Source organism: Muscardinus avellanarius (assembly GCF_963383645.1).
Source record: "Muscardinus avellanarius genome assembly, chromosome: 12".
NCBI lineage: Eukaryota > Metazoa > Chordata > Mammalia > Rodentia > Gliridae > Muscardinus > Muscardinus avellanarius.
Genome location: NC_137798.1, coordinates 102946170 through 102969474, shown reverse-complemented (window position 1 = coordinate 102969474; position 23305 = coordinate 102946170). Strand labels below are relative to the sequence as shown.

General features: G+C 58.7%; 1 protein-coding gene across 2 annotated transcripts in view; it reads right to left on the bottom strand.

Moving 5' to 3' along the window:
- The window catches only part of EVL (Enah/Vasp-like), a gene marked incomplete at its 3' end in the record, with an annotated part of 57099 nt that continues 33794 nt past the window's right edge, over positions 1 to 23305 (bottom strand). The window contains exons 3-13 of one of the 2 annotated variants that reach the window (XM_080707848.1): positions 17183 to 17246; positions 14787 to 14848; positions 13209 to 13438; positions 12503 to 12624; positions 10353 to 10413; positions 6118 to 6181; positions 3858 to 3924; positions 3709 to 3771; positions 1609 to 1675; positions 1277 to 1334; positions 1 to 38 (exon numbers count right to left, since the gene is read on the bottom strand). In XM_080707848.1, the coding sequence (XP_080563974.1) occupies positions 1 to 38; positions 1277 to 1334; positions 1609 to 1675; positions 3709 to 3771; positions 3858 to 3924; positions 6118 to 6181; positions 10353 to 10413; positions 12503 to 12624; positions 13209 to 13438; positions 14787 to 14848; positions 17183 to 17246 (896 nt within the window). The remainder of the gene's footprint in view (positions 39 to 1276; positions 1335 to 1608; positions 1676 to 3708; positions 3772 to 3857; positions 3925 to 6117; positions 6182 to 10352; positions 10414 to 12502; positions 12625 to 13208; positions 13439 to 14786; positions 14849 to 17182; positions 17247 to 23305) is intronic. The other variant, XM_080707849.1, reaches the window with a different exon arrangement.

Genomic DNA, 23305 nt, shown 5'->3' with positions numbered 1-23305 from the left:
TCACGTGGTGCTCACCCCGCTCAGCTCCTGCCTGATGGCTGGGGGTGGTGGAGAGGGACAGCACAGCCGTGAGGAGGCCCAGGGCGCATCGCAGGGTGTGGGCGCTCTGCCCGATGGAGGGGTGGGTGCTGGCGCTGCCGACCACCCGGGGGGGGGGTGCCGGCCTTCTCTCCCTTCTCCCAGCTCTTCTCTCTGCTGCCCCTAGCGTTCCCTAGATCTGGGCCTCTCTCCTCCCTCAGGCTGCGCTCTCTGCCAAGGCCTTGGGGGGCCTGCTCTGGCTTGCTGACACCCCGCTTTCCCTGGCCTCTCAGCTGCCTGTGAAGCGGACGCGGTGGGCCTGCATGGTGGCCAGGGGATGTGTAGCTCCACCATACCTACCTCCTCCCAGCTGCCCCCTCTGAGGCTCTGAGACAGTCTGGCCATAAAGCAGGCACCTCAGTATTAGCTGCCCTGTGCCCTCTCCCAGCCAGGCCAGAGTCCTACTGGCGGGGAGAAGCCTGGCTCCCGGCAGGCCCGTCCAGGGACCACCCTGACTTCAGGGGACTGTCCTGCCTGGGTCAGCACGATCCCTGGGGGCCAGAGCCAGCCACAGGTGTGTGCTCCCCCTCCTGGGAGGGCTGATGTGGGAGGTGGCAGCAGGCTACACTTTGCAGCCCTGCCCAAACCTTCCCCTTCCTCTGGCTGGAGATCTGAGCCTGCTCCTCAAAGGCCCTGCTGGGAGCGGAAGGAGGAGGTGGCCGGGGAGCGTTCTGCTCTGGAGCCAGGCGCACTCTCGGGGGAGCATGTCTGTCCTCAGCCAGGGACAAAGCAGGTTATGAACAAGCTTATCTCTGGCTCTCCTGGTTCCCCTGCATGGCCAGGAAGGCTGTCGCCAATCAGAACTCAGTGACAGGTCAGAAAGGCAAAGTAAAGCCTGGCGTGGGGGCGCACGCTCGTAATCCCAGCATTCGGGAGGCTGAGCCAGGAGGATCGCGGTTTGCAGACAGCCTCAGCTACTTAGTGAGGCCCTCTGCAACTCAGTGAGACCCTGTTTCAAAATAAAGTATTAAAAAAGGGCTGGGCTGGGGGTGTGTAGTAAACCATCAGACATGGAGAAAATAACTTCAAAGACGCCCCGCCCCTCCACACCTCGCTCAGGGCCGCACTGCGAGGTGCAAGCTAGTAGGCAAGTTAACAAGTTCCTGAGCTTGAGAGGTGGTGCTGTGGGGGCCTGGCCAGCCGCCTCGCGCTGCCTGCCCGCAGGACCCCACCTGGCCGCGCGGCTAGGCCCACTCACCGTCGATGATCTCCTCCTTCACCTTGTGGAGCTCCCGGACCACCTCCTCCAGGATCTCCTGTGGGGCAGAGCCTCCGGGTGAAGGGGCAGGCAGCGGGCAGCCCTGCCCTCACCCAGGCTGCCGATGGCCTCAGCACCCTCCCCTGCTGGGTCTGGGGTGCCTGGGCAAGCCCTGCTCTTGCCGCCCCCAGGTGCACACTGGTGAATCCAGCGAGGGGGCTGCCCAGACGGGGAGGGGGAGAGGGCCCCAGAGCTCCTGTGTTGGCGCTGGCCGGCACCTCTCCTCCACTGGCCACTCCGGCTGCTCCTGAAGGAGGGCGGGATCCACTCACCTGCTTCATCCTGTCCAAATCGAAGACATCCAGGGCCACGTCGTTTACGCTCCCAGCCGGCTTCACCCTGGGGAGGGAAGGGCAGGTGTGGGAGGCAGGCGCGTGGGCAGCGCCAGTGCGGGCCACCCGCGGCTCCTGTGGCCTTCCTACCTATGGTCACTCTTAGGCTGCTGGGGAGGAAGCTGAAGCCTGTCAGCCTCAGAAGGTCCCGGTAGGTAGCAGACTACGTGTCCCGGCCTAGGAGCTGCCTCTGACTGAGCCTCGGAGGTGGTGTGAAGCCACCCTGCCTCCCCCCGGGGTGCAGCAGACAGCCTGCTCCTCAGCGCGGGGACTGCCCCGAGCGTGGTGACCCCGCGGCGTGGTGTGTAACAAGGCACAGCGCGGGGCCGTCCTGAGGCACCCCTTCCTCCCCTGGGCTTGTGACCGGCCCAGGTCTTAACTCCTAGAAACCACCCTGGACGTGGCTTTGCTGTTTGGAGGCGGTTCTCATGGGCTGTGTGCCTTCGGCAAGTTTCTGGACTCAGGTTAACTGACTTGGACTCAGTGCCCCTGGCACAGGCCTTCTCCCTGCGAGGCGTGGCTCGTGCGAGTCCAGGTGTTGGGGCTGCTGGAACATGATCATGATCTGGTGCCGCAGGGTGGACGTGCGGTCTGGACCCCGCCTCTCTCCCCTGGGGATGGAATGGCTGCTGGAGCCTGTGCTTTCAGGGCTCCAATGGGGCCGAGCCAGGTTCAGGGCTCATGGGCCGGGCTGTGGGGCTTGGCCTCAGGTTCCCCTCGGACGGGAAACCAAGGACTGACGCTCTCCGTAGCTAAGAACAGGGGTAAAAAGCGCAGTCCTGCCTGACTGCGCTGTGGTCCTGAACAAGGTTGTAAGCAGTGCTGGGTTGCAGGCTCCGCCTCTGGGCCTCAGCCCCGCCCGCCCCCATGCTCAGTGAAGGCCACGCCTGAGGGATGGTTGGAACATTCACTCTTTGAGGCCATCTACGAAAACTGGAGAACACATCTGTCCTGGAGCTGGACCGAGGCCTCATTCCAAACAGGCCTTGACTTGCCGCCTGGGGAGGGAACTGCCCCCCCCCCCCCAGCCCAGCACTTTCCCTCTCAACTTCTGGTCTGGCCTGAGTGTGTCTACCCTTCAGCCTGGGCTGTCTCCGCTGCCCGCCAGAGGCCTGCGCCCCCAAGCCCGTCCGTCCTTGTGCAGAGCCCGTGGGCCCGCAGCTGGCCTGTGAGCGGCGCTCTCCGGGCAGAGCTGGCGTCCTGGGACGCTGCTCTCCACCTGCTGGCCGGGGCCAGGCTGGAGCGCTGCCCTTCACCTGGCTTCTACCTGTGACGACAGCTGCTACCTTCAGCCTGGAGGGGACAGAGGGGGGCTCCTTGAAGTGGGTCTTAGAGGGCCTCAGACTCAGGCACGCCTGGGCTGTTGTCTTTGACGGGCAAGCTCAGTTCCAAATGTCCTGTCATATCAGCTTTTGTCACTTTTTTTGTGTGTGGTGCTGGGGACTGAACCCAGTGACATTATTCTACCTCCGAGCTACACCTCTAGCCCTACTTTATTTTTATTTTGAAACAGGGTCTCTCGCTAGGTCGATGAGAGTCTCACTACTTGCTGAGGCTGGCCTTGAACCTGCCATCCTCCTGTCTCGGCCTCCCAAGCACTGGGGGTTACAGGTGTGTGCCCCCATGCCCAGCCATACCACTTTTGATTTGGGATAGATGGTCAGCGAATCTGTGGGGCGCTGACGATGTGTGCTTTGCACAGAGGAAGGGGACGGAGCTGGTGCTGGAGGGTGGGCTGCCGGCTGCTGTGGGCACCCACGTGGCAGGGACTGAGATCTCACCGTGGCTCCCAGTTCCACGGCCCTGCCTCCCCGGACAGTAACCGTCCTCCAGGGCCTCAGTGTCTCCTTAGGGAGGAGCAGGAGCTGGCCTGCACCCCCCCAAGGTCCCTCAGGCGCCACGGTCCCCAGGCCTGAAGGAACAGACCACCCTTCCCAGAGCAAGGTGTTAAAGGCCACGACATGAGACGGCTTGGTGTTAGTCATGGGACAGGAGAGGAGGCCGCAGAGCTGGGCACGTGGGCAGGAGGCGGTTCGGTACCTAGAGTGAGGCTGCGGCTGAAGGGGGCTCTTAGCTTCGGGGCTCTGTGCCACAGACGGGGCTCTACAGCGTGGGATGAAACAGACACGTGAGCCCGCGCCGGCGCCCTCGGCTGCAGGCTCGCGGCGCGGCTCCCCGGGGCGGCTCACCTGGACAGCAGTGAGGACACGGGCTTCTCCACCGAGTTGCTCCGCTCCCAGGGCTTCCGGGCAGCCTCTGTCAAGTCATTCACAGATGAAGAGCCAGGGGCTGAGAGGACTCGGTGGTCTCCCAGCCTCTAAACGCCCTTCAGGAGGGTGGAGCCCCCTGCCCTGGCCCCCGATTCCCTGGCCCCTGTGGCCCAGGGCAGGCTGGAGGCTGAGGAGGCTCTGCTGCCCCCACCTGCCGCAGGCGAGGACTCGGGCCTCTGTCTGGCCCCTGCCATGACTTGGCCTCCCAGCTCCTCTCTCGGGCTGGCGCAGGGAACCAGCCAGGACCGCTACAGGGACGCAGGCGGGCCCTCCCGATCCTCCCGCCGCTGCTCCGGGCCGGGCACTGTTGGTGGGCAGTCCTCCCCACGGGCGGCTTCTGCTTCCCTCCCACCCTGGGTGGAAAGCTGGTTTCTTTTTAGAGCCAGCAGTACAGGTGGAATATCCTTTATCCAAAATGCTCAGGCCAGAAGTATTTCAGCTTTCAGGGTTTTTCAGATTTTGGAATATATGCACAGACTTTATATGAAACTTGTAAAAAGGCTTTGGATTTGGGAGTAGGTGGACTTCAGATGAGGGATGCTTGACCTGTATTAATTACAATTCTTGTACAAGAGTTATTTTTTGTGTATGTATGTGTGATACCCAGAGGCATTCTACCTTTGAGCTGTACCCCTAGCCCTTATTTCTTATTTTGAAGCAGGGTCTCACTAGGTTGATGAGAGTCTCAGTACTTGCTCAAACCTGCGGTCCTCCCGTCTCAGCCTCCCAAGTACAGGGATTAAAGGTGTGTGCCACCATGGCCAGCACAAGAGTTGTCGCTGAACTGAATTCCTTTGTTTAACAGAATAAGCAGAGACAGAAGACAAAATCCACGGGGCTGGGGATGAGGCCTCTGGGTCCTGAGCTAGATCACTTGGGTCGAAGGTACCTGTCCACCTCCGGGATGTGAACTGGGCCTGCAGACAGAGGTCTGGGAGCATAGCCAAGCTGCAGGTGCACGACCTCAAGCAAAACACTTTAGTACAGGCAGCCTCAAGCTTGTAGCCTGGGGAAGCACTTTACCTACCCAACAACTACTGTGTGTAGGCCAAACAAGGGCAGTGCCAGCAATTGTGTGCTCCAGCCAAAAACCTGCGGCCCCTGGTCAATCAACACCAGAGGCAGGGACCTAGAGGGAGAGGACCTGACTGTGCTCTCAGGGGGAGGCGGACACGCCAACATGTGCGCCGGCGCAGGCACGCAGCCACGAGTTCTGAAATGGGCATGCAGCTGGCAAAGCCGGGCGTGGTGGCGCACACCTGCTATCCCAGTATGTGGAAGGCTGAGACATGAGGATCGCAGGTTTGTGGCCAGCCTCTGCAACTTAGTGAGGCCCTGTTTTTAAAAACAAATAGGGCTGGTGGTATAGCTCTGCGGTAGAATGCTCCTGGACTCCATCTCCAGTACTAAAAAAAACCAACCAACCACCAAACAAACAAACAAACCCAGCCGGCAAGAGCCTGGGTGCGGGCAGCCCGGCGCCATCCACCTCTCTCTGCATGCTCCTGAGCCCAGGCCTCCCACACGGCAGGACAAGCGTCTGCCCAACACCGAGCCCCAGAGCCTTGGTGTTCCCACCTCCAAGCCCCCGCCCTCTGGCTGCAGAAGCCTGGGCAGGCGCGGGGGCTGCACTTCTGGTGACTCAAGACTGACAAGTATCTTTACACTGCCAACCTGGCATGTTAAGCTGGCACAGGACACACAAATTCTGATGGTTAAACTTTCTTCTTGGGCAGGAGTGTGGCTCAGTGGTACAGTGCTTGTTTAGCATGCGTGAGGCCTTGGGTTCCATCCCCAGCACTGAAGAACCCATGTAAAACAACAACAAACCATTCCTTTTAAGAGTGTTGGCCCAGCCTGTGTCCCAGCCCCGGATGCAGTTTCCAGCAGAGACTGGCGCCACGGCAAGCGCCTTTCCTGTGTGGGACTTGGGGATCTGCGGCAGAGGGGCTGGCCCGGAAGCTCCGATGCCAGCGAGGTCAGCTGGCTCTAATGGAGCCTCGCTCTGCTGCCTGACCGCCGGGCTCTGGGGCAGGCGTGGGGCTTAGGAGCCGGGCTTCCTAGGCCTGGCTCTCTTGCTTATACACAGAGTGAGGTAGTGGATCAGAACGCCTTCTAGGAGCCCCTCCCTCCCGCTCTAAGGCCTTGAGCCTCTTGGCTCAGACTGGTGTCTCCTTACCTGAAGAATTGAGTGGCTGGCTGGTGACTCGGGTCCCAGGGGATGGGGAGGTGCTAGGATCTTCCTAAAATGGGAAAGAAAGGTCCCTTCCAGTAGTCTGCTCAGGGAGTTGCTCGGGGCCAGGGCAGGATACCTTTGGCCATTGTTAAAGCCTCTTTCCAAATGTTCTCAATGAACACATATTAGTTTTACAATCATTGAAAGAGCACACATCATTCAAGAAGACGGCCTGAAGTCCCCAGAGGGAGGCAGTCAGGGAAGGAAGAGACTGCGGGCGCGGGCTCTCTGCAGAGATGTGCAGAGATGCCTTTGGGCACCCAAGCCCCGCCAGGTGCTGCCTTGTGGACATTTGGCCGGCGCCCTGTGCAGTGCCCACTGCTGCTCATGGGGAGCTCCGGCCCACCCACTCCCAGCTCTCCCTGGTGCTGAAGCCTGGGGGACCCACCTGAGGGTCCTGGCCCCTCCTCTCTGAGGCCCAGCCCCATACTCTGGTGAGTGGCAGGCCCACCTTCTGGGGGCTGGGGCGTAGAGCACATGTCCAGCTGACCAGAGGGCGTCCTGTGGGTGTAGTGGCCTGCGGTGGGGCTGAGGGTCACTAAGACCTGGCCTCAACACAGCCAAGCTTCAGTTTGTGGGAGACCCCAGGAATACTTCATTTCTCTTTCATCAAGAGAAGAGGAGCTGGGTGAGGTGGTATACACGTATAATTCCAGTACTTGGGAGGCTGAGACAGGAGGATTGTAGGTTTGAGGCTAGCCTCAGCAATCTAAGGAGACCCTATTAAAAAAAATAATAGGGCTGGGGGTATAACTCAGGGGCAGAATGCTCCTGGGCTCAATCCCCAGTACCAAAAAAGGAAAAAAAAAAAAAAAAAAAAAAGAAAGAGCAGAAACAGGGCTTGGTGGTACATGTCTGGTCCTAATTATAGACGTGCAAGTAGAGAGGCTGAGACAGGAGGATTGCAGGTTTGAGGTCAGCCTCAGCAACCTAGCAAGATCCGTTTCTAAAGTAAAATGTAAGCACTGGGCATGGTGGCACACACTTGTAATCTCAGTACTTGGGAAGCTGAATCTTAGTGAGAACTTATGAGAACCTGTTTCAAGATAAAGAATAAAAATAGGTCTGGGGGTGTGGCTCAGAGGTAAAAGAATGCCCTTGGGTTCAATTCCCAGTACCACTCACACAAAAGTGCTTGGGGGTGTAGCTCGGAGGTAGACTGCACCTGAGTTCAATTCTCAATACCAAAAAAGAAAAAATAAATAGAAAGAATAAAAAGGGTTCAATTATGGTTTATGTAAATAAACACATGTGCTTGGAGCCCAGGGCCCTGAGAAACCAATAAGAATGAAAGTTATTATAGGTACAGAGTCATTACAAATTAATATTATTCCCCCTCCCTGTATGAAAGAGAGCCCCGCGTCGCTTCCAGCTGGCAAGAGGCTCCGCTGCCGCGGCCCAGCCTGTGAAGCTGGGGCCTGCCGAGCCAGGCAGCTCTGACGCAGGGTGGAACAGGTCCTCAGGCTGCTAAGAGGATCGCTATCACCCGCACGTGGCAGGGTGCCCACCTGACTCCAGTGTCAGGACTCTTTTTTTTTTTTTTTTAAAGACTTTTTTTTTTTTTTTTTGGTGGTACTGGAGTTTCTGGAAGCCCTTCTACATCTGGGTTACACTCCCAGACCTATTTTTATATTTTTATTTGGAAACAGGGTCTCTTAAGCCAGCGAGGCTGGTTCCAAACCAGCCCGATCCTCCTGTCTCTGCCTCCCAAGTGCAGGGATTACAAGCGTGCGCCACCACGCCTGGCAGGACTCCTTTTTTTTTGAATAATATTTGTTTGTTCTCTGTTAGTTATAAGCCTAGTGCATGTTCACTGAGGGGAGTTTGGAAAATATAGGAAGGTGGGAGATATAGAAAGTCCAAGCAGAGCCAGGCGTGGTGGCGCACACTAGTAATTCCAGCATTCGGGACGCTGAGATAGGAGGATCACAGTTCGCGGACAGCCTCAGCTACTTAGTGAGGCCCTCCGCAATTCAGTGAGACCCTGTTTCAAAATAAAGAATAAAAAATAGGGCAGGGGGTATGGCTCAGAGGCAGAATGGCCCTGGGTTCCATCCCCAGTACTGCGGGGGTGGGGGGAAAGAAGCCAAGCTTAAGTGTTTCTGCGCACGGCAGGTGTCTGCTGGCCGGGGCCTGTGCTTTAGAGGTTAGCCCTGGTGTGAGCAGGGTCCGGGAGGACAAGAGACCCAAGCAACAAGGCCTGTTTAAAAGGAGGAGGAAGCTCAGCACAGTGGCTACTCCTAGGTAATCCTAGCTACTCAGGAGCCTGAGGCAGGAGGGTCGCAAGTTCGAGGCCAGCCGGGACAACTGAGTGAAACCTTGTTCAGAATAAAATTTAAAAAAAGGGCTGGGGACGCAGCTCAGTGGGAAGTGTCCCCGGCCTCAGCTCCCAGTGCCACAAAAACCGAACAGGGAGGAAAAGATGAGGCCTGAGGAAGAGAGCTCGGCCCAAGCCGCAACTCTCCTGGAATCCCTGTGGCATGAAACCCCTTGTCTTCTTGTGAAGCAGTAGGGGCTGCCTCAAGGGCCTACTGCTGCGGCCAGAATGGGGCCACCGGGTCCTGCCCACATGCAGCTCCTGGCCACGCGGGCCTCTGCCATTCCAAACATCTGTGACAAGACGGTTGGCTGAACGCCCGAGAGGGTGCAGGCCTGGGGCGAGGGCTGCGTCCCTGGGACTGCCTGTGGGACGCTGAGGCGCACGGCTGTGCCTGTAAGAAGGGCTGGGGCCAGGCCTGGCGGTCCCGGGGGCTGCACCGTAGGGAGGGGGCTCAGGCAGAGAGCACAGGCCAAGAGGGGCTGCTGGTGGGCAGAGGGACTCACGGCAGGAGGTGCAGTGTGGAGAGGGTGACAGCCGGGGACACCAGGCGGCCTGCACGTGTACACGCGTCCCTGGCAGCTGGGCTTCTGCTGAGGTGTAACCTTTAGGCCATCTGTACTTAGGGGTCTGCCTAATTATTATTTATTTGTTTGTTTATTATTTATTTTGTGGTACTGGGGAACTGAACCCAGAGCCATTCTACCTTTAAGCTATACCCCCCAGCCCCATTGTTTTTTTTTTTTTTTTCAGTACTGGGGATGAAACCCAGGGGCATTCTACCTCCAAGCAACACTCCCAGCCCTATTTTTTATTCTTTATTTTGGAACACAGTCTGAGTTGCAAAGGGCCGCACTAAGTAGCTGAGGTTGGTTGTGAACCCGCATCCTCCTGTCTCAGCTTCCCAAACGCTGGGATTATAAACGTGCGCCACCACGCCCGGCTTTTTTCTTTTGAAACAGGGTCTTACTAAGTTGCAGAGGGCCTAAGTAGCTGAGGCTGGCTGTGAACCTGTGATCCTCCTGTCTCAGTCTCCCAAGTACTGGGATTACAAGCATGCGCCACAATGCTCGGCTTATTGTTTGTTTGTTTGTTTGTTTATTTATTTATTATTTATTTATTTATTTTGCATGACTGGGGATTGAGTCCAGAGGCATTCTACCTTCGAGCTACATCCCCAGCCCAATTTTATTACTTATTTGGAAACAGAGTCTTGCTAGATTGATGAGAGTCTCATTACTTGCTGAGGCTGTCCTTGAACTCACAATCCTCCTGTCTCAAGCCTCCCAAGTACTAGGATTACAGGCGTGTGCCACCATGTGCGGCTCTAGGAGTCTATTTTTATAAGAGAGCTTAACACAGAGGAAAAGAGAATCAGCCACGGTAAGAGCAGGTGGACGTGGAGTGCCGTGTGCTGCCAGACGAGGCTGAGGCCGCCCCCGGGTCAGGAGCCTGGCTCGCCTGCAGCTCGCACTAGACTTGATGGTCTCAAGTACAATCCTTTGGATTGCAAATAACTTGAAAATGCAAACCACACCGGGTGTCCACCAGACTCCCTACAGCAGGTGCACTCGGAACCCCCAGTCCCTGATGAGGCCTGGATTGGGGCAGGCGAGGGGCTCTCGGGCTCCCCAGGGCTTAGGGTCCCCTCTCAGCACTCCTGGGCAGCTCCGGCTTTCTGCCCGCTCTCTACCTGCAGGGCCGAGGGCCCGCCCAGGAGGGCGGGTCTGCCTGGACCCGCGCCAGCCCTCCTGCACTCCTACAAGTCACCCAGCAAAGTACCCAGCACATGTACAGGCAAGCCAGGGCCCGCAAGGCCTTCCTGGCAGGTTGCTAGCTGGGCCCGGGGAGTGGTACCTACCGTCTGACTTTCATCTTCCTTCCGATCAGTGGGCTTGTCTGTCTGGGAGGCTGCTTTCCTCCTAGACAAGGAAAAGAAAAGATGCCCATCAGCTTCCTGAGGTCTCAGGTGACACATGGTGCTGACTGGTCCCCAGTCCTGAGTGCCCTGTGGGGACCAGGGTGCGTGTTCATGGGAGGAGGCCACTTGTCTGGCACCTGCTGGCGAGGCCACACCTGGGTGAGTGTGCAGGCCGTCTCTGATCACCTGGGAGCCAGGCTCTAAACTGATCTGAGAAGACGGGTGGAGGGTGGGATGTTCCCACTCTCCTTGGCTCAACTCGGGATGGTCACGGGGCCTGAGGGGTGGCTTGCCTGAACGGCAGCTATACTCCCAAGACACTCCAAGCCTGGCTACACGGGAAAGAAGTGGTTCCGGGTTGCAGCGTGTCTCTTGGCTGGGGTCATGGGAGCATTCTGTTGCAGACTGGCTGCCGGGAGAATAGACCCCAGCACCTTGCAAGAGGAGGAAGACAGTCTCTTGTAGAGGCCCTGTGTAGACCTAAGTTAATCTAGCCATGCCCTTCCAAATCTAGACCCCCCCCCAAGAGCGTAGAAAGGCCCAAAGAGCCGGGCGTGGTGGCGCACGCTTGTAATCCCCGCGCTCGGGAGGCGGAGACAGGAGGATCGCACAGGTTCGAAGCCAGGCGTGCTGGCTTAAGAGACCCTGTTTCCAAATAAAAATATAAAATAGGTCTGGGAATGTAGCCCAGATGTAGAAGGGCTTCCAGGAACCCCAGTACCACCAAAAAAAAAAAAAAAAAAAAAAAAGAGAAAGGCCCAAAGAGTCTAGTGGGGCCCTGAACTCAGTCCATGCATCTCCCCCATGGGCATGAATTCCTTTTTCACATATTCTAAATCCTCTCTCATATTTCATGCTCTCAATGGTCCTGTTTCCCTGGCCGCCTCTGAGTACCCTTGATAATTCCCAAAGATATGCTCCTACAGATTTTCAACTCTGTAGCCATCAGAGTATTTAACTCTCATAATTTGGGGTGAGCTGCCCATCAAGAATGAAGACCCGCCACTTGGAAGGCGGCTGGTGTGATGGCGCATCCCTGAAATCCTAGGACTTGGGAGGCTGAGACAGGAGGACAGCAGGCTCACGGACAGTCTCAGCAAGTGGTGAGACTCTCATCAACCAACTGAGACCCTGTTTCAGAATAAAAATAAAATAGGGCTGGGGGTTCAGCTTGGAGGTAGAGTGCCCCCGGGTTCAATCCCCAGTGCCACAAACAAGTAAACACACAATAGCTTGGCAGGCAGCGGAGGGCAGGAGAAAGGATGCAGGAATGGCACGGAGCAGCCAGGCACCTGCCCCGCCTCATCTCTGCTGGGCTTTCTCATGGCAACAGGGCGCATCCTGGCACCCAAGGCCTGCTCCTACACTTCCGGTGCCCAGGTCATCAGTGGCCTTGGGAACTCTGTATCAGCACATTCCTGGGATGGCCCACAGTTAGAACGAAAACCCAAGCTGGGCTTCCCTTTCAGTAAGGTTGCCGTATGAGCTTTCTGCTGTTCTAGTTTCGGCTGGGGAACAAAAGAGTTCGGCTGCCAGCCTCAGGCAGGCGGTAGCCACACCAACAGGTGTGGCTGGGGAGTGGATGACCAAGCCTGGCTCCAGGCCCAGGCCTGCCCATGGCACGGAGGGAATGTTCTCTTCCCGTCTCTCAGGGGAGACATCCTCTGGGGTCCCACCACTTCATAATTCCTTTTCCTGCACCCTCCATGATAAGCCCTGGAAAAGTGAGTACCTTCTGCCTGAGCCCTCTGCTCTGAGTTCGCCAGAGCTCTCTGCGAGTTTGGGGTTGTATCTCTGTTGGGATCCCAGGTGTAGGGACCAACCCCTTCCCCCTCCGAATGGGCCTCTGAAATCACCCCCATGCTTCCCTGCCCAGGCCAGGGCTGGTGGGCAGCAGATGCTTTAATACTTACGGAGCTAAAGTGACTTAAGGTTTAGAGGACCCTGACTGGTTGACGCCTCAGACGGACCCCTTGAGGGCAGATTGCAAGCAACACTTTCACCTGCTCGGCTCGAGCTGGCGACGGGGACCCTGCGTGATGGCGACATCCACGCAGGCCCGTGGGCGGGCCGGGGAGGCGGGGACCCACCTTTTGGCCAGCAGCTTGTTCATCTCCTCCATGAGTCCTCCCCCGCCGCCCCCACTACTCGCCCGGTTGGCGTCGGACTTCGTGGTACCGCTGGGACTGGAGCCTCCGGACGCATCCTCTGGCTGCGGGTACAGGAGGCCACGCGTGAGCTCCAGGGACATGGGGAATGTTTGGGTGGGCGAGAACTCCAGGGTGGGCGTCTAGCCCCATACCCCCCAGCCCCACAGGAGAGAAACGCAGAATCCAGAGAGGCGCAAGGCCAGCCCAGGTCACAGAGGTGACACGCTCTCCCAGGCCCACAGGCTGGTGTCCTGCCAGACCAGCTGCGGCGTAGGGTAGGGAGGAGGGAAGCTGAGCCAGAGGTCTGCGTTGAGGCATTGTATGTACGGCCACAGCTGTGCTGAGCCTCACTCCAGAGCTCACATTCAAGGGCTGTGCCAGACAGCGGGCGCAGTGAGGGACGGGCTCGGGAGGCCTGCAGCCCACCCCGCCCCCACTTATGGACGCTGCCCGCAACATACTCCACCTCGGTCTCCCCGCCTAGAGGAGGAAGGCGTCTGTGCCCCGCTCATGAAGGCCCACGTGGGGACCAGCTCGTGGGAGCAGGCAGCTCAGTTTACAAGCGCCATCCTGTACTTTCCTAGGGGCCCTTGGCTGAGGCTTGCCGCGCGGCTGTAGTGCCCGCCCGCCTGCCCGGAGCTCTTACCCGCTGCACTCTTCTGAGCTTGGCCCCAGCCAGGGCAGCCGCCAGTCCGGACACCGAGCTGTCATCGTGGCTGGCCCCCTGGGCTCCTCCAGCGGGCAGGGGAGGTGGGGGCGGGGGCGTGGCCCCTGTAGGTGGAGGCGGGACAGGGGGAGGGGGTGGGGGCGGAGGCCCACTGCAGGAGAGGGGGGCACCAGCTACAGATGAGGGGTGCCCTGGTGGGAGTGTGGGCCCTGAAACGCAAGGCGACTCAGTCAGCCTCCGCCCCACTGCTGCTGGTACGCCCGGGCCCAGAGGGCAGAGGGCTGCCAGGTCACGGCTGCCCCTTCCTGAAAGCCGTGGCCCTGCTGTGTGTAGTGGTTCTGGCCTCCTTAGCATCAGGGCCTGGCTGCAGCCATGATGTGCACACACACGTGCTCAACACCTGTGGTCATGCCAGGGGTGGCACAAACTATGCCTTTCTTCTCCTCTGTCCCTTCTATGCCCTTAGCTCCGCCCTGGGCGCTGGCACAAGTTGGTACTCAAGAGGTAACTGGGGCTGCCTTGGGGGCTGCGGCAAGAGAGTGCGGGGCCCAGGGCTGACCAGGGACGGGTGAGGGAGCAGCACCGAGTGTTGATGGGCTCACAGTGAGTCCGGTCAGCCGCCCTCTCCCGATGCTGCCCAAGCCCTGCAGTGTGCCGGGCGCTGTGCTGGGGTACTCTGCTCAGTGCTCAGAGCTCTGCGGCAGCGGCGATGCCTTGAGCAGCACACAGCCGGAGTCGTGAGCCTGCCTGGTGGAGCTGGGGCTGGACAGAGTGAGGAGAGAGCGCGGCCAGAGGGAGGGGCGGGAGAAGGAAAGGAGGGGCAGGTGCGCTCCAGCCACAGCGGGCCCCAGCAGTGGTGGGGAGGGCTGGCGCCAGCCAGGCTAGACCTGCAGGAGGAACGTGGCCCGGGTGGCGGGAGGCGCTGCCATGGTACCTGGGTGAGGCGGGCATAGCCAGCCTCCGAGCCAGCCAGGCTCCATCTCCTCATCCACAAAACAGGACCGTGCTCTCTTGCTCACTTTGGAGGGCGCTGGGGCAAGTTCAACAAGATGGAGGGTGCCAAAGCACTTGCCAAGTTGGGAGCCCGGCGGCTGCCAGTGAATACGGCATCCTCTTCTCTGCCGTGCTGAGCTGGGGTCAGCGCTCAGGACCCGGGCCTGGCACCCTCCGCTCTGGGTGCCCCACCCGATGCGGGAGCTCTGGCCTTCCTTTGTGCGCCACCTGCCCCTGTATTCCCTTAACATTGGTGTTGGGCTGAGCGGTGGCTGGACACTGGGCTCCTGGGGGCCAGCACGGGCTGCCTTGTCTGAGGCGTGCCCCAGCCTCAGCGTGGTGCCGGACATGCAGGAGGGACTCCCTGAATGTCCACTGAGGGACAAATGACGGGAAGGCCAGAAGGCTGGCGGGCAGGGCCAGGCCAAGCCGAGCACCTGAGCGCTGTCTCTTGTCCCCGCTGGCTGAAATGCTGGCGCGCTCTGAGGACGTGCGGGCCCTGGCCATCTGGGTGGGGCAGAGCTGTGGATGCAGACGCGGGGCAGCGGGGCGCAGGACGCTCACCTGTGGCTGACGTTCTTCTCTCCAGAGACTCCTGACGGTGCTGCTGCTGGTCCATCACTTGTCTGAAAGGCAACAGGGCAGGCAGTGACCTCTGTGTCCAGGCCCCCGGCTCGGGGGGCCTCGGAGCCACGGCTTCAGTGAGCGCCGGCTGCAACTTGAGCTCAGGCGCAGGGGCTCCGGAGGCGTGGGACCGAGTGTGTCCAGGCCCGCTCTGGCTCGGGGGGAGGGCGCAGGACGCGAGCTGTCTCTGAGCGGCAGGGAGGGCCAGTGTCTGCTGGCCACAGAGCCGCAGTCTTGCCGCAGTGAGCTCCTGGGTCCCTGATACAGCAGGCGCTAAGGCAGTGCCGTGTGGAGGGCAAGCGGGTGACCCGGCCGGGCAGGGAGCTCTCGGGCTTCTCTTCTGAGATGCATGTGACCAGGGGCCAGTCATTTCCCTTTCAAGGTGTTGTCTCTAAAAGGAACCCAGCGCCACCTGTTCTGATTCTTGTAAGGGGGATGCGCGTTGCCTAAGGGAGAGTGGGAAGCGCCCGAGGGTGCTGAAGGTATGTGACCTGCGCCTAGCAGCACCCACCGCAGCAGAACGAGAATGTGAAACGCATTGAAAAATGAGCTATGAATAAAGAAATCAAGTAACGAAAAATGCTGGTGAGGACATGGGGAAAGAGGAACTCTTTTACACTGTTGTTGGGAGTGCAAACTAGTTCAGCTACTATGGATATCAGTGTGGAGATACCTTAGAAAACTGGGAATAGAGCCACCATACAATTCGGCTATACCACTCCTGGGTATTTGTCCAAAGGGGTTGAAATCAGAGAACTACAGTAACATATGCACACCCATGTTCATAGCATCACAATTAGTAATAGCCAAAATATGGAACCAACCTAGGTCTCCATCAACAGATGAGTGGATTGCAAAATTATGGGAAATACACACAATGGAATTCTACTCAGCTATAAAGAAGAAAAAAAAATCACATTATTTGCAACAAGATGGAAAGACCTGGAGAACATTGTTAAGTGAGATCAGCCAAGCACAGAAAGAGAAGGGACATATGTTCTCTCTAATAGGCCCAAAGTAGGGACTATTAGGAATACCAGAGGGACTCCAGACAATGGAGGGGAAACCTCAGCAAAGCTGAAATGAGAGGAGAGGAGAGGAAGAGGCTGAGGTTGACTAATGGAGGAGCTACGTCCAAATATGTGTAAAAGTATGAATGTAGCGTGGTCGGCCTGGACGCTCAGTGCTGGGCAGGAGGAAGGGGAAGGGATGGCACCAAGCAGTCTGGATGTATGCCATTTTTAATGTCCCACATAAAAAGAAAAAAAGAAAATAAAAGCGAGCTATGAAGCAATGACAGTGTTGGTGTGCAAAGCAAGCTCCCTGTGCTTGGACTCACGACTTCTGTGTGGCCCAGTCAGTCACCTCTTGCCAGGCCTCCCAAGTCTGAAATGACCTGCAGCCCGGCTGCGGCAGTTCTCCACCTGACCACCAGGGGCCGCTCGGGCCAGAGCCAGCCCTCTGGCGCCCCCCCCACCCCCCCAGGGTTAGGGAAGGCAGCCGAAGGACTGTGCAGCAGCACCTGCCCCTGCGCTCGCTGCTTCCCAGGTGCTGGGGCGCACTCCTGCCTCCTCTAGGGGAGGCACTGGGGCCGAGCGGGCAGCTGTGGCTGGAGTTAGACTTGACTGCCAGCCTGGCTCAGGGTGGGCCGTTTCTATTTGGAGTTTCAGTTAGCTCAATGGGAAACGGGGTTAGTAAGGAGTGAAATGAGCCCGAGCGCGTAAAGGCCTTCCTAAACTGCAGAGGGCTCTAGGCTTGAAGAGCCAGTAGCCAGGCCTGTGGGTCAGTAAATACTTGTGGGTGACAAGAGTAGATCTCACACCCGCATGTGCGCTAAGACGCGTGTGCCCATCCAGTGCCTCTGTGCCTGAGATCAGGTCGAGACCATTTTCAAAGGGGGAAACGGCTACAGTAAGTTGCCCATGGCTGCAATGCAGCCTGCACCTTAACACTCCCTTGAAGACGCTCAGTTTGTGCCTCTGGGAGCGGCCTGGGTTTGAGGGCATTTCTTGGCAGTGTGGCCTTGGGGCAGCCACGCTGCTGGGATCTCTTCTGTGGACGCTGCTGAGGACAATGCGGGGCCTCCCAGGGCAGTGGACGCTCATTCCTGTCTTCTGGCCTTTGAGCCACAGCCCATGGGAGCTGCACCATAACTATCTTCTACCACGGTGGGAGGGTTAAGTTAAACTATGGGTGGCCAGCATGCAGGACGGTGCCAGGCTCGTCCCAAGGGCTGTATAACAGGTCTCAAAAACTGCCACCCGTAACTGCACATGTGTCCCGCTCGATGAGGGGTGCTACCAGGAGGCCACGGCCGCTGCTGGGTGTTGGGTTACCTTCTCTGGATGTCCATCTCCTCAGGAGAAGGGCCATTCTGCACCTGACGCTGGCTGGAGGGGCCTATGGAGCAGAGAAACAGGGTGGTCAGTGGACAGAAGAAAGGCCCAACAATGTTTTTTTTTTCTCTCTCTCTCTCTGTGTGTGTGTGTGTGTGTGTGTGTGTGTGTGTGTGTGTGTGTGTGGTATTAGGGACTGAACCCAGGGGTGTTCGACCTTTGAGCTACATCCCCAGCCATATTTTATTTTTATTTGAAAACAGGGTCTTACTAAATTGTGGAGGGCCTGGCTGAGTTGCTGAGGTTGGCTGCAAACCTGTCATCCTCCTGTCTCAGCCTCCCAAGTATGGGCATTACAAGTGTGTGCCACCATGCCCGGCTTATCCCTCTTTTTGAGCCAAGGTGTGACACAGCTGGTGGGTGTCAGAGCCACAGCGGAAACCAGGTCTCCATGTGTGGAGGGTCGTCTCTTCCTAGCCCTGTGCCTATACTAGGTCTCTGCAGGGTCCTGCATTGCTCAGGACTGACCTGGAGCCTCCCAGGTCATACCCGCCCTGTACCCTGCAGGCAGGCCGGGTGTGGGCGAAGCCTGTGGTCCAGCCTGGCATTCAGATGAGGGTGGGTACTGAAATCTGCATTAGTGAGCCCGTGGTACACTCAAAAGGAAACCCAGGCTACACCCCTAGCCTGAGAAAGAGTTGACTGTTCCCTTTCGTTGCCAGCTCAGTGTCCCCGGGACCTACAGAGTCAGGTGGCCAGGGGAGGGACTCGGGGCAAATGACCTTGCCTTCACCCTCAGGTAGGGCAACAGCAGCACACGGGCCACAGCATCACCACTAACACGGGGAAACCTCTGCCTCTCTGTGCAGAGACCTGCGCCCTGCCCTCCTGACGTGTGAGCACTACGGTACAACATCCAGGCATTTTTCTTTCTTTCTTTTTGAGGAAATGGAGATGGAACTCAGGAGTGTTCTACCTCTGAGCTACACCACCAGCTCTATTTTTTTCTTCTTTATTTTGAAACAGGGTCTCATTAAGTCGCAGAGGGCCTCACTAAGTAGCTGAGGCTGTCCGCGAACCGTGATCCTCCTGTCTCAGCCTCCCCAGTACTGGGATTACCAGTGTGCGCCACCACGCCCGGCTGTCCAGGTACTCTTCTTGAGATTTAATTCTAATTTGCACAACTCTTATGACAGCTCTCATGAGGACTTCAAAGAGCTCTCTGGAACCAGGCCCAGAAGGCTTGAGTGACTTGTTCAAGGTCTTGCGAACACCGAGTGTCAGAGCGGGACACACAGTTCTTGCAGAGTGCCACTCTAAAATCCTGATGAGGAGTGAGCGTGGGGTCTCACACGCCCACAAGAACCCAGAGCTGCCCTCGTGGTGCCGACACTGCCCGGGGTCCCCACCAGCCCTGACGAGTCGGAGCTTCTGGGGTGCACCACATCAACGTCCCGAGGCTCTGCTGCTAGCCTGGCCTGGGCTCTGAGTGCTGGCTCGGACAACTGGACTTCTGCCTTGCTCTAGGACCTGGGCTCAGCAACCGAGCTCTCGCCTGAGTCAGAGCCGAGTCCCTGCCAGGGCAGCCTTGTGCAGCCCTGGTATGGGGCCCGGTCCCTGTGCTAGGCTGAGGCTCAGGTGCCTGGGTCCTGCTGGTTGCTCCAAGGTCCTGGGTCCCAGCCTGGCATCGACCCCACATGATGATCTGTTTGGGCATGTCCTTTGGATGCCTCTTCCCACTGTGGGCCTCCTCCCAGCACCTTCCAAACCTCTCCTCCAGAGAGCGGGGAGGCCAACAGCAGCCCTGTCCTTCCCGGGGCCCCACTCCTATGCCCAAGACACGCTTCCTGGTAGCTGTCACCTTAGATGCCACAGAACAGGGAAGGAACACTTCATTGCCCGAGGCCTGTGAATGTGCTGGGTCATTTTGAGTTTTCTAACATCATGAAATACTGTTCTGGGGTGGAGAGCTTTATGGTCCAGTGGGAGGACAGGCTCTGTCTGCCGTCACCCAGGGCACATGTGCAGATGTGAGACCCCCACTGTCTCCTGACCCCTTCCACTCACGGGCGCACCTGCCCCGTGGCAGAGTCAGGACAAGAAGAGGGGGCGCATTTCTCCAGAATGGTGCTCCTCAGGCGGGGGCACTGTGCAGTGGGTAGTGCTGGCAATCAGACGTCCACCTGTCCCGGGGCTGGGCGGCTGCGGAGGACCTCCCTGCGAGCTGGGCCCAGGGGCCCCGGTGGAGAACGCAGAGTCACCTCTCGACTCCTGAGATGAGCCTGGGACCCAGGGCGGGAGGAGGGGGCCCTGGTGCTCCTTCCCCACCTCCCACAGCATGGTGCTGTCTGATGCCCGCGGGCCCCGCCCGGCCTCTCCGGCCTCTGTGTCTCCTGGACGCAGGCTGCGGGCTAGCAACAGGCTCTGCCTCCACTCCCTGCCCTTTCTCTCCCCTGACCTGAGCCTAACTGACCTCCGGGCACAGGGCTCTCGTCCCTGGAGGTCAGGTCCGAGGTCCCCATGCCTCCCCAGACCTCCCGTGGCTGCTTCGAGGTCCCCATGCCTCCCCAGACCTCCCGTGGCCGCTTCTCCTGGACACACCACGGCCGCTCACCTGCCCCTGCCACGACTCCCAGGCCCAGCCCAGTCACCCCGCGCCAGGGGCTGTGTCCAGGTCTTCTCACGCCTCCACGCACACAACGCTCACAGAAGCTCACTCCTAGCTCTGGGCTGCCTCTTCTACCCCAGGCCCAGCTTCTCCGGGGCAGAGAGCACGTCCCGCCCCCAGCTCACGGCCTGGTACCCGCGGGGGCACCGCAGGTTTTACTGAGTGAGGGAGCCCATGGCCACCCACCCTGGGTTGGTGGGTACAGCCCAACACGAGCGCGGGCAGGGGAACCTCACCCAGCTGCTGAGATGAGAGAACGAGCTGAACAGAAGCACTCGGGGGACTGCGGACGAGGCAGAACGTGGGACTGCGCAGCGGCCGGCTGGCTCCCGGGAGCCAGACAGGAGGCGCCTGTGCACCTGCAGGCCAGGCGGCCCGGGGCCTGGTGAAGGGCACTTTCCTTTCCCATGGAGGGCAGTGGCTCTGAAGTGGAGGGGCTTGCCCAAAGCCACGGGGCCTGGCCCGGCCACTGGGGACACCACCTAGGGCAACCCTGCCCCTCTCCCCCTCGCCTCACGCAGGTTTTGCCAAAGTAAAAATGAGGTGCATTTGTGTACACCTGAGATCAAGAGGAGGAACTTGAACTTGGAGCCTCCCACGGGCCCGGGGAAGGCGGGGAGCCGCGCAACGCTGGTGCCCCGCGGGTCCAGCCCACGATGCAGAGCTAGTCCCCGCAGCAGGCCAACCGGAGGGAGGAAGGGCAAACTCGGGCCTGGCCCCTGAAGGCCCTCCTCTCTGAGGGCAGAGCCTGAGCTCCACTCCCGGCCACTGGGCCACGCTGCTTCTCAGGGAGGAACTGACCTCTCGTCTTGAGGCCACTCCCAGGCCCAGGGCTGCCCAACAACTGGGCCTCGCAACACAGCAGGGATGGAGGAGGCCCTTTGTCCCCTGGATCACAGGCGGGGGTGGAGCGGGGCCTCCTGCTGGAGCCACTGGACAGGGAGCAACGGTGAGGACTAAGGAAGTGGACCAGGGCGGATGCGCTGGAGGACCGGCAGGCAGGGAGCCAGGAGGCGGAGGCCCTCAGAGGTGCTGTGGGCACTGGGAAGGGCAGATTCCGCCCAGAGTCACTGAGGGCGTCCGTCCCTGTAAGCAGGGAGTAGCGACCGCGCGGCCCTCCACAGGCTGCTCTGATGACGACGGGGTGGGGGTGGCAGCTGCCCTTCCTTTGCTTCTCAGGGACCTGGAGGCCACTTCTGTTGACCCCACTGGCCCGGTCACGTGGGCCTGTGCAGGTGCGCACGGTGGTCTTTTGATGTCAGAGGGCCAGAAAGTCCACCCTTGGATCCTGTTAGCCCTATTTTCTGAACATGGTTCCATAGAGCTGTAAAATGAGGCTGTCATTCCCATCACCCCTTCCCGCCTTAAAGCACCCTGCTCATAAGGCCGTCAGCGAGGCGGATTTGAGGCCTGTCCCTGTCTCCACACTTGGCGACCATGTACATAAACTTTTTGCTTCGTAAAATCCCTACCGCTGCATGGCAGGGGATGTGGGCCTGGCCAGGGCCGTCCACGCAGCAGCGTGCGGCACCTTTCCAAAGGGCTTCTGTAGCACCTTTTATTGACTTATTTTTGTGGTACTGGAGTTAAATCCAGAGGCATTCTGCCTCTGAGCTTTGTCCCCGGCTGTTTTTCTTTCTTTTGTTGTTGTTGTTTTTAAATAGTCTCCCTAAATCGCTGAGGTTGGTCTTGAATCTGCGATCTTCCTGTCTCAGCCTCGTAAGTACTGGGATTACAGGCATGTGCCACCATTCCCAGCTCACAGCACCTGTGTTTGACAGGAAGATTTGAGAAGACTCCAGTGTAGGATACTATCAACTCTAAGAGCACTGTCCTTGTGTTTTGGGAAGGGGCAGGGAGGGCAGAGAAGAGGGGAAGAACTTGCTATCAGTTTCAGGCAGAATGAACCAGACACAGCCAATACATCTTCTCCCCCATACCCTTGCTGCTTGGCCTGGGTGTTGAAACAGAGTATCACAGAGTGCGACTTGGGCCATGCATGGCCCAAGTGTGCAGGACTCTGTTCATGACGGACTTGTGTTCACTAGCACCTGTTACGTACACCTGTACACAGCTGGACAGACAGGAAGCAGAGCACAGGCAGCTGAACCGTCAGACTGTGCCTGCAGGGATGGTACGGCTGTGCTCACCTCCTGTTACGGTTTGGCTGCATGTCTCCTGGAATAGCTGATATCTTGGAGCCGGGGCATGCTAGAGGAGGCTGCCACGGGGACATGACTCTGAGGACTCTCTGTCCCTGGATCACACCTCTCTTACTTTCTCTGCTTCCTAGGGCCATGAATTTGGTGCACGCTTGTAATCTCAGCATTTGGGAGGCGGAGACCAGAGGACTGCGGTTTGCGGACAGCCTCAGCTACTTAGTGCGGCCCTTCACAACTCAGTGAGACCCTGTCTCAAAAATAAGACTGAAGCCAGGCGTGGTGGCACACACTTATAATCCCAGCATTGGGGAGGCTGAGACAGGAGGATCACGGTTCGTGGCCAGCCTCAGCTACTTAGTGAGGCCCTTTGCAACTCAATGAGACCCTGTTTCAAAATAAGGAATAGAAAATCAGGCTGGGGGTGTAGTTCAGAGGTAGAATGCCCCTGGGTTCCAGCCCCAGTACTGAAAAAAAAAAAAAAAAAAAAAAAAAAAAAAGAGCGGGAGCTGGAGAACTGAAGCGACATCCTCAAGGTCTCCGCAGTCAAGAGTGGAGTGGAGGACTCGGGACTAGGCGTGAGACCCAAGAGGCAGGGAGGAAGGGAGCCGCAGCCATGGTTTGAGGGCGGGGGGCGCCGCCCGCAGCACCCGCTGGCCTCTCGCCCCGGTGCCCCGGAGGAAGACGCCGTTCATAGGCACCGAGGGGTGCGCAGACCTCACGGGCCACGGACTCCGATCTCCAGTGCCGGGCTGACTTGTGTGCTGGCCTTAGTGGGCTGCTCTGAGTGGCAGAAAGTTTTCTTTCTAGTGGCCAGCACTGCCCTCACAGGTGCACAGGGCCAGAGCGGGGCTCACAGGCTGGTCTGCTGCTCAGGCAGGGCAACTGTGCTCCGTGCCCTCTGGCCCATCCCCGCTTCCCAGCCCTTCCCCACAGCTGGACTAATCCCTTTGCAGTCTTTGCTGGAGCTCTGCCACTACCTGGGTAAGTGGGTGGAGTCCTCTCTCTCTGGGCCTTGGTTTCCTATAAAGCAAGGGGAATGGAACCAAGGACCACTTAGCTCCACAGTTCCTCAATTCTAAAGGACAAAGAAGGAAGTATGCACAATGTCACTGGTGGCTCTTCTGGGATCCTGGGACCCGTAACTTCCAAGTCGTGTGAGTAGCAGGCACTACCTTTGGAATGGAGAACGGCCCAGGGTCCCCCTGCTCTCCACGCCCTGAGGCCTGGCCGGCCCTGACTCACACGCCCCAAGAGGGCAGATCTGGAGCACAGGCCTGCCTTCCGCCCGCCCTG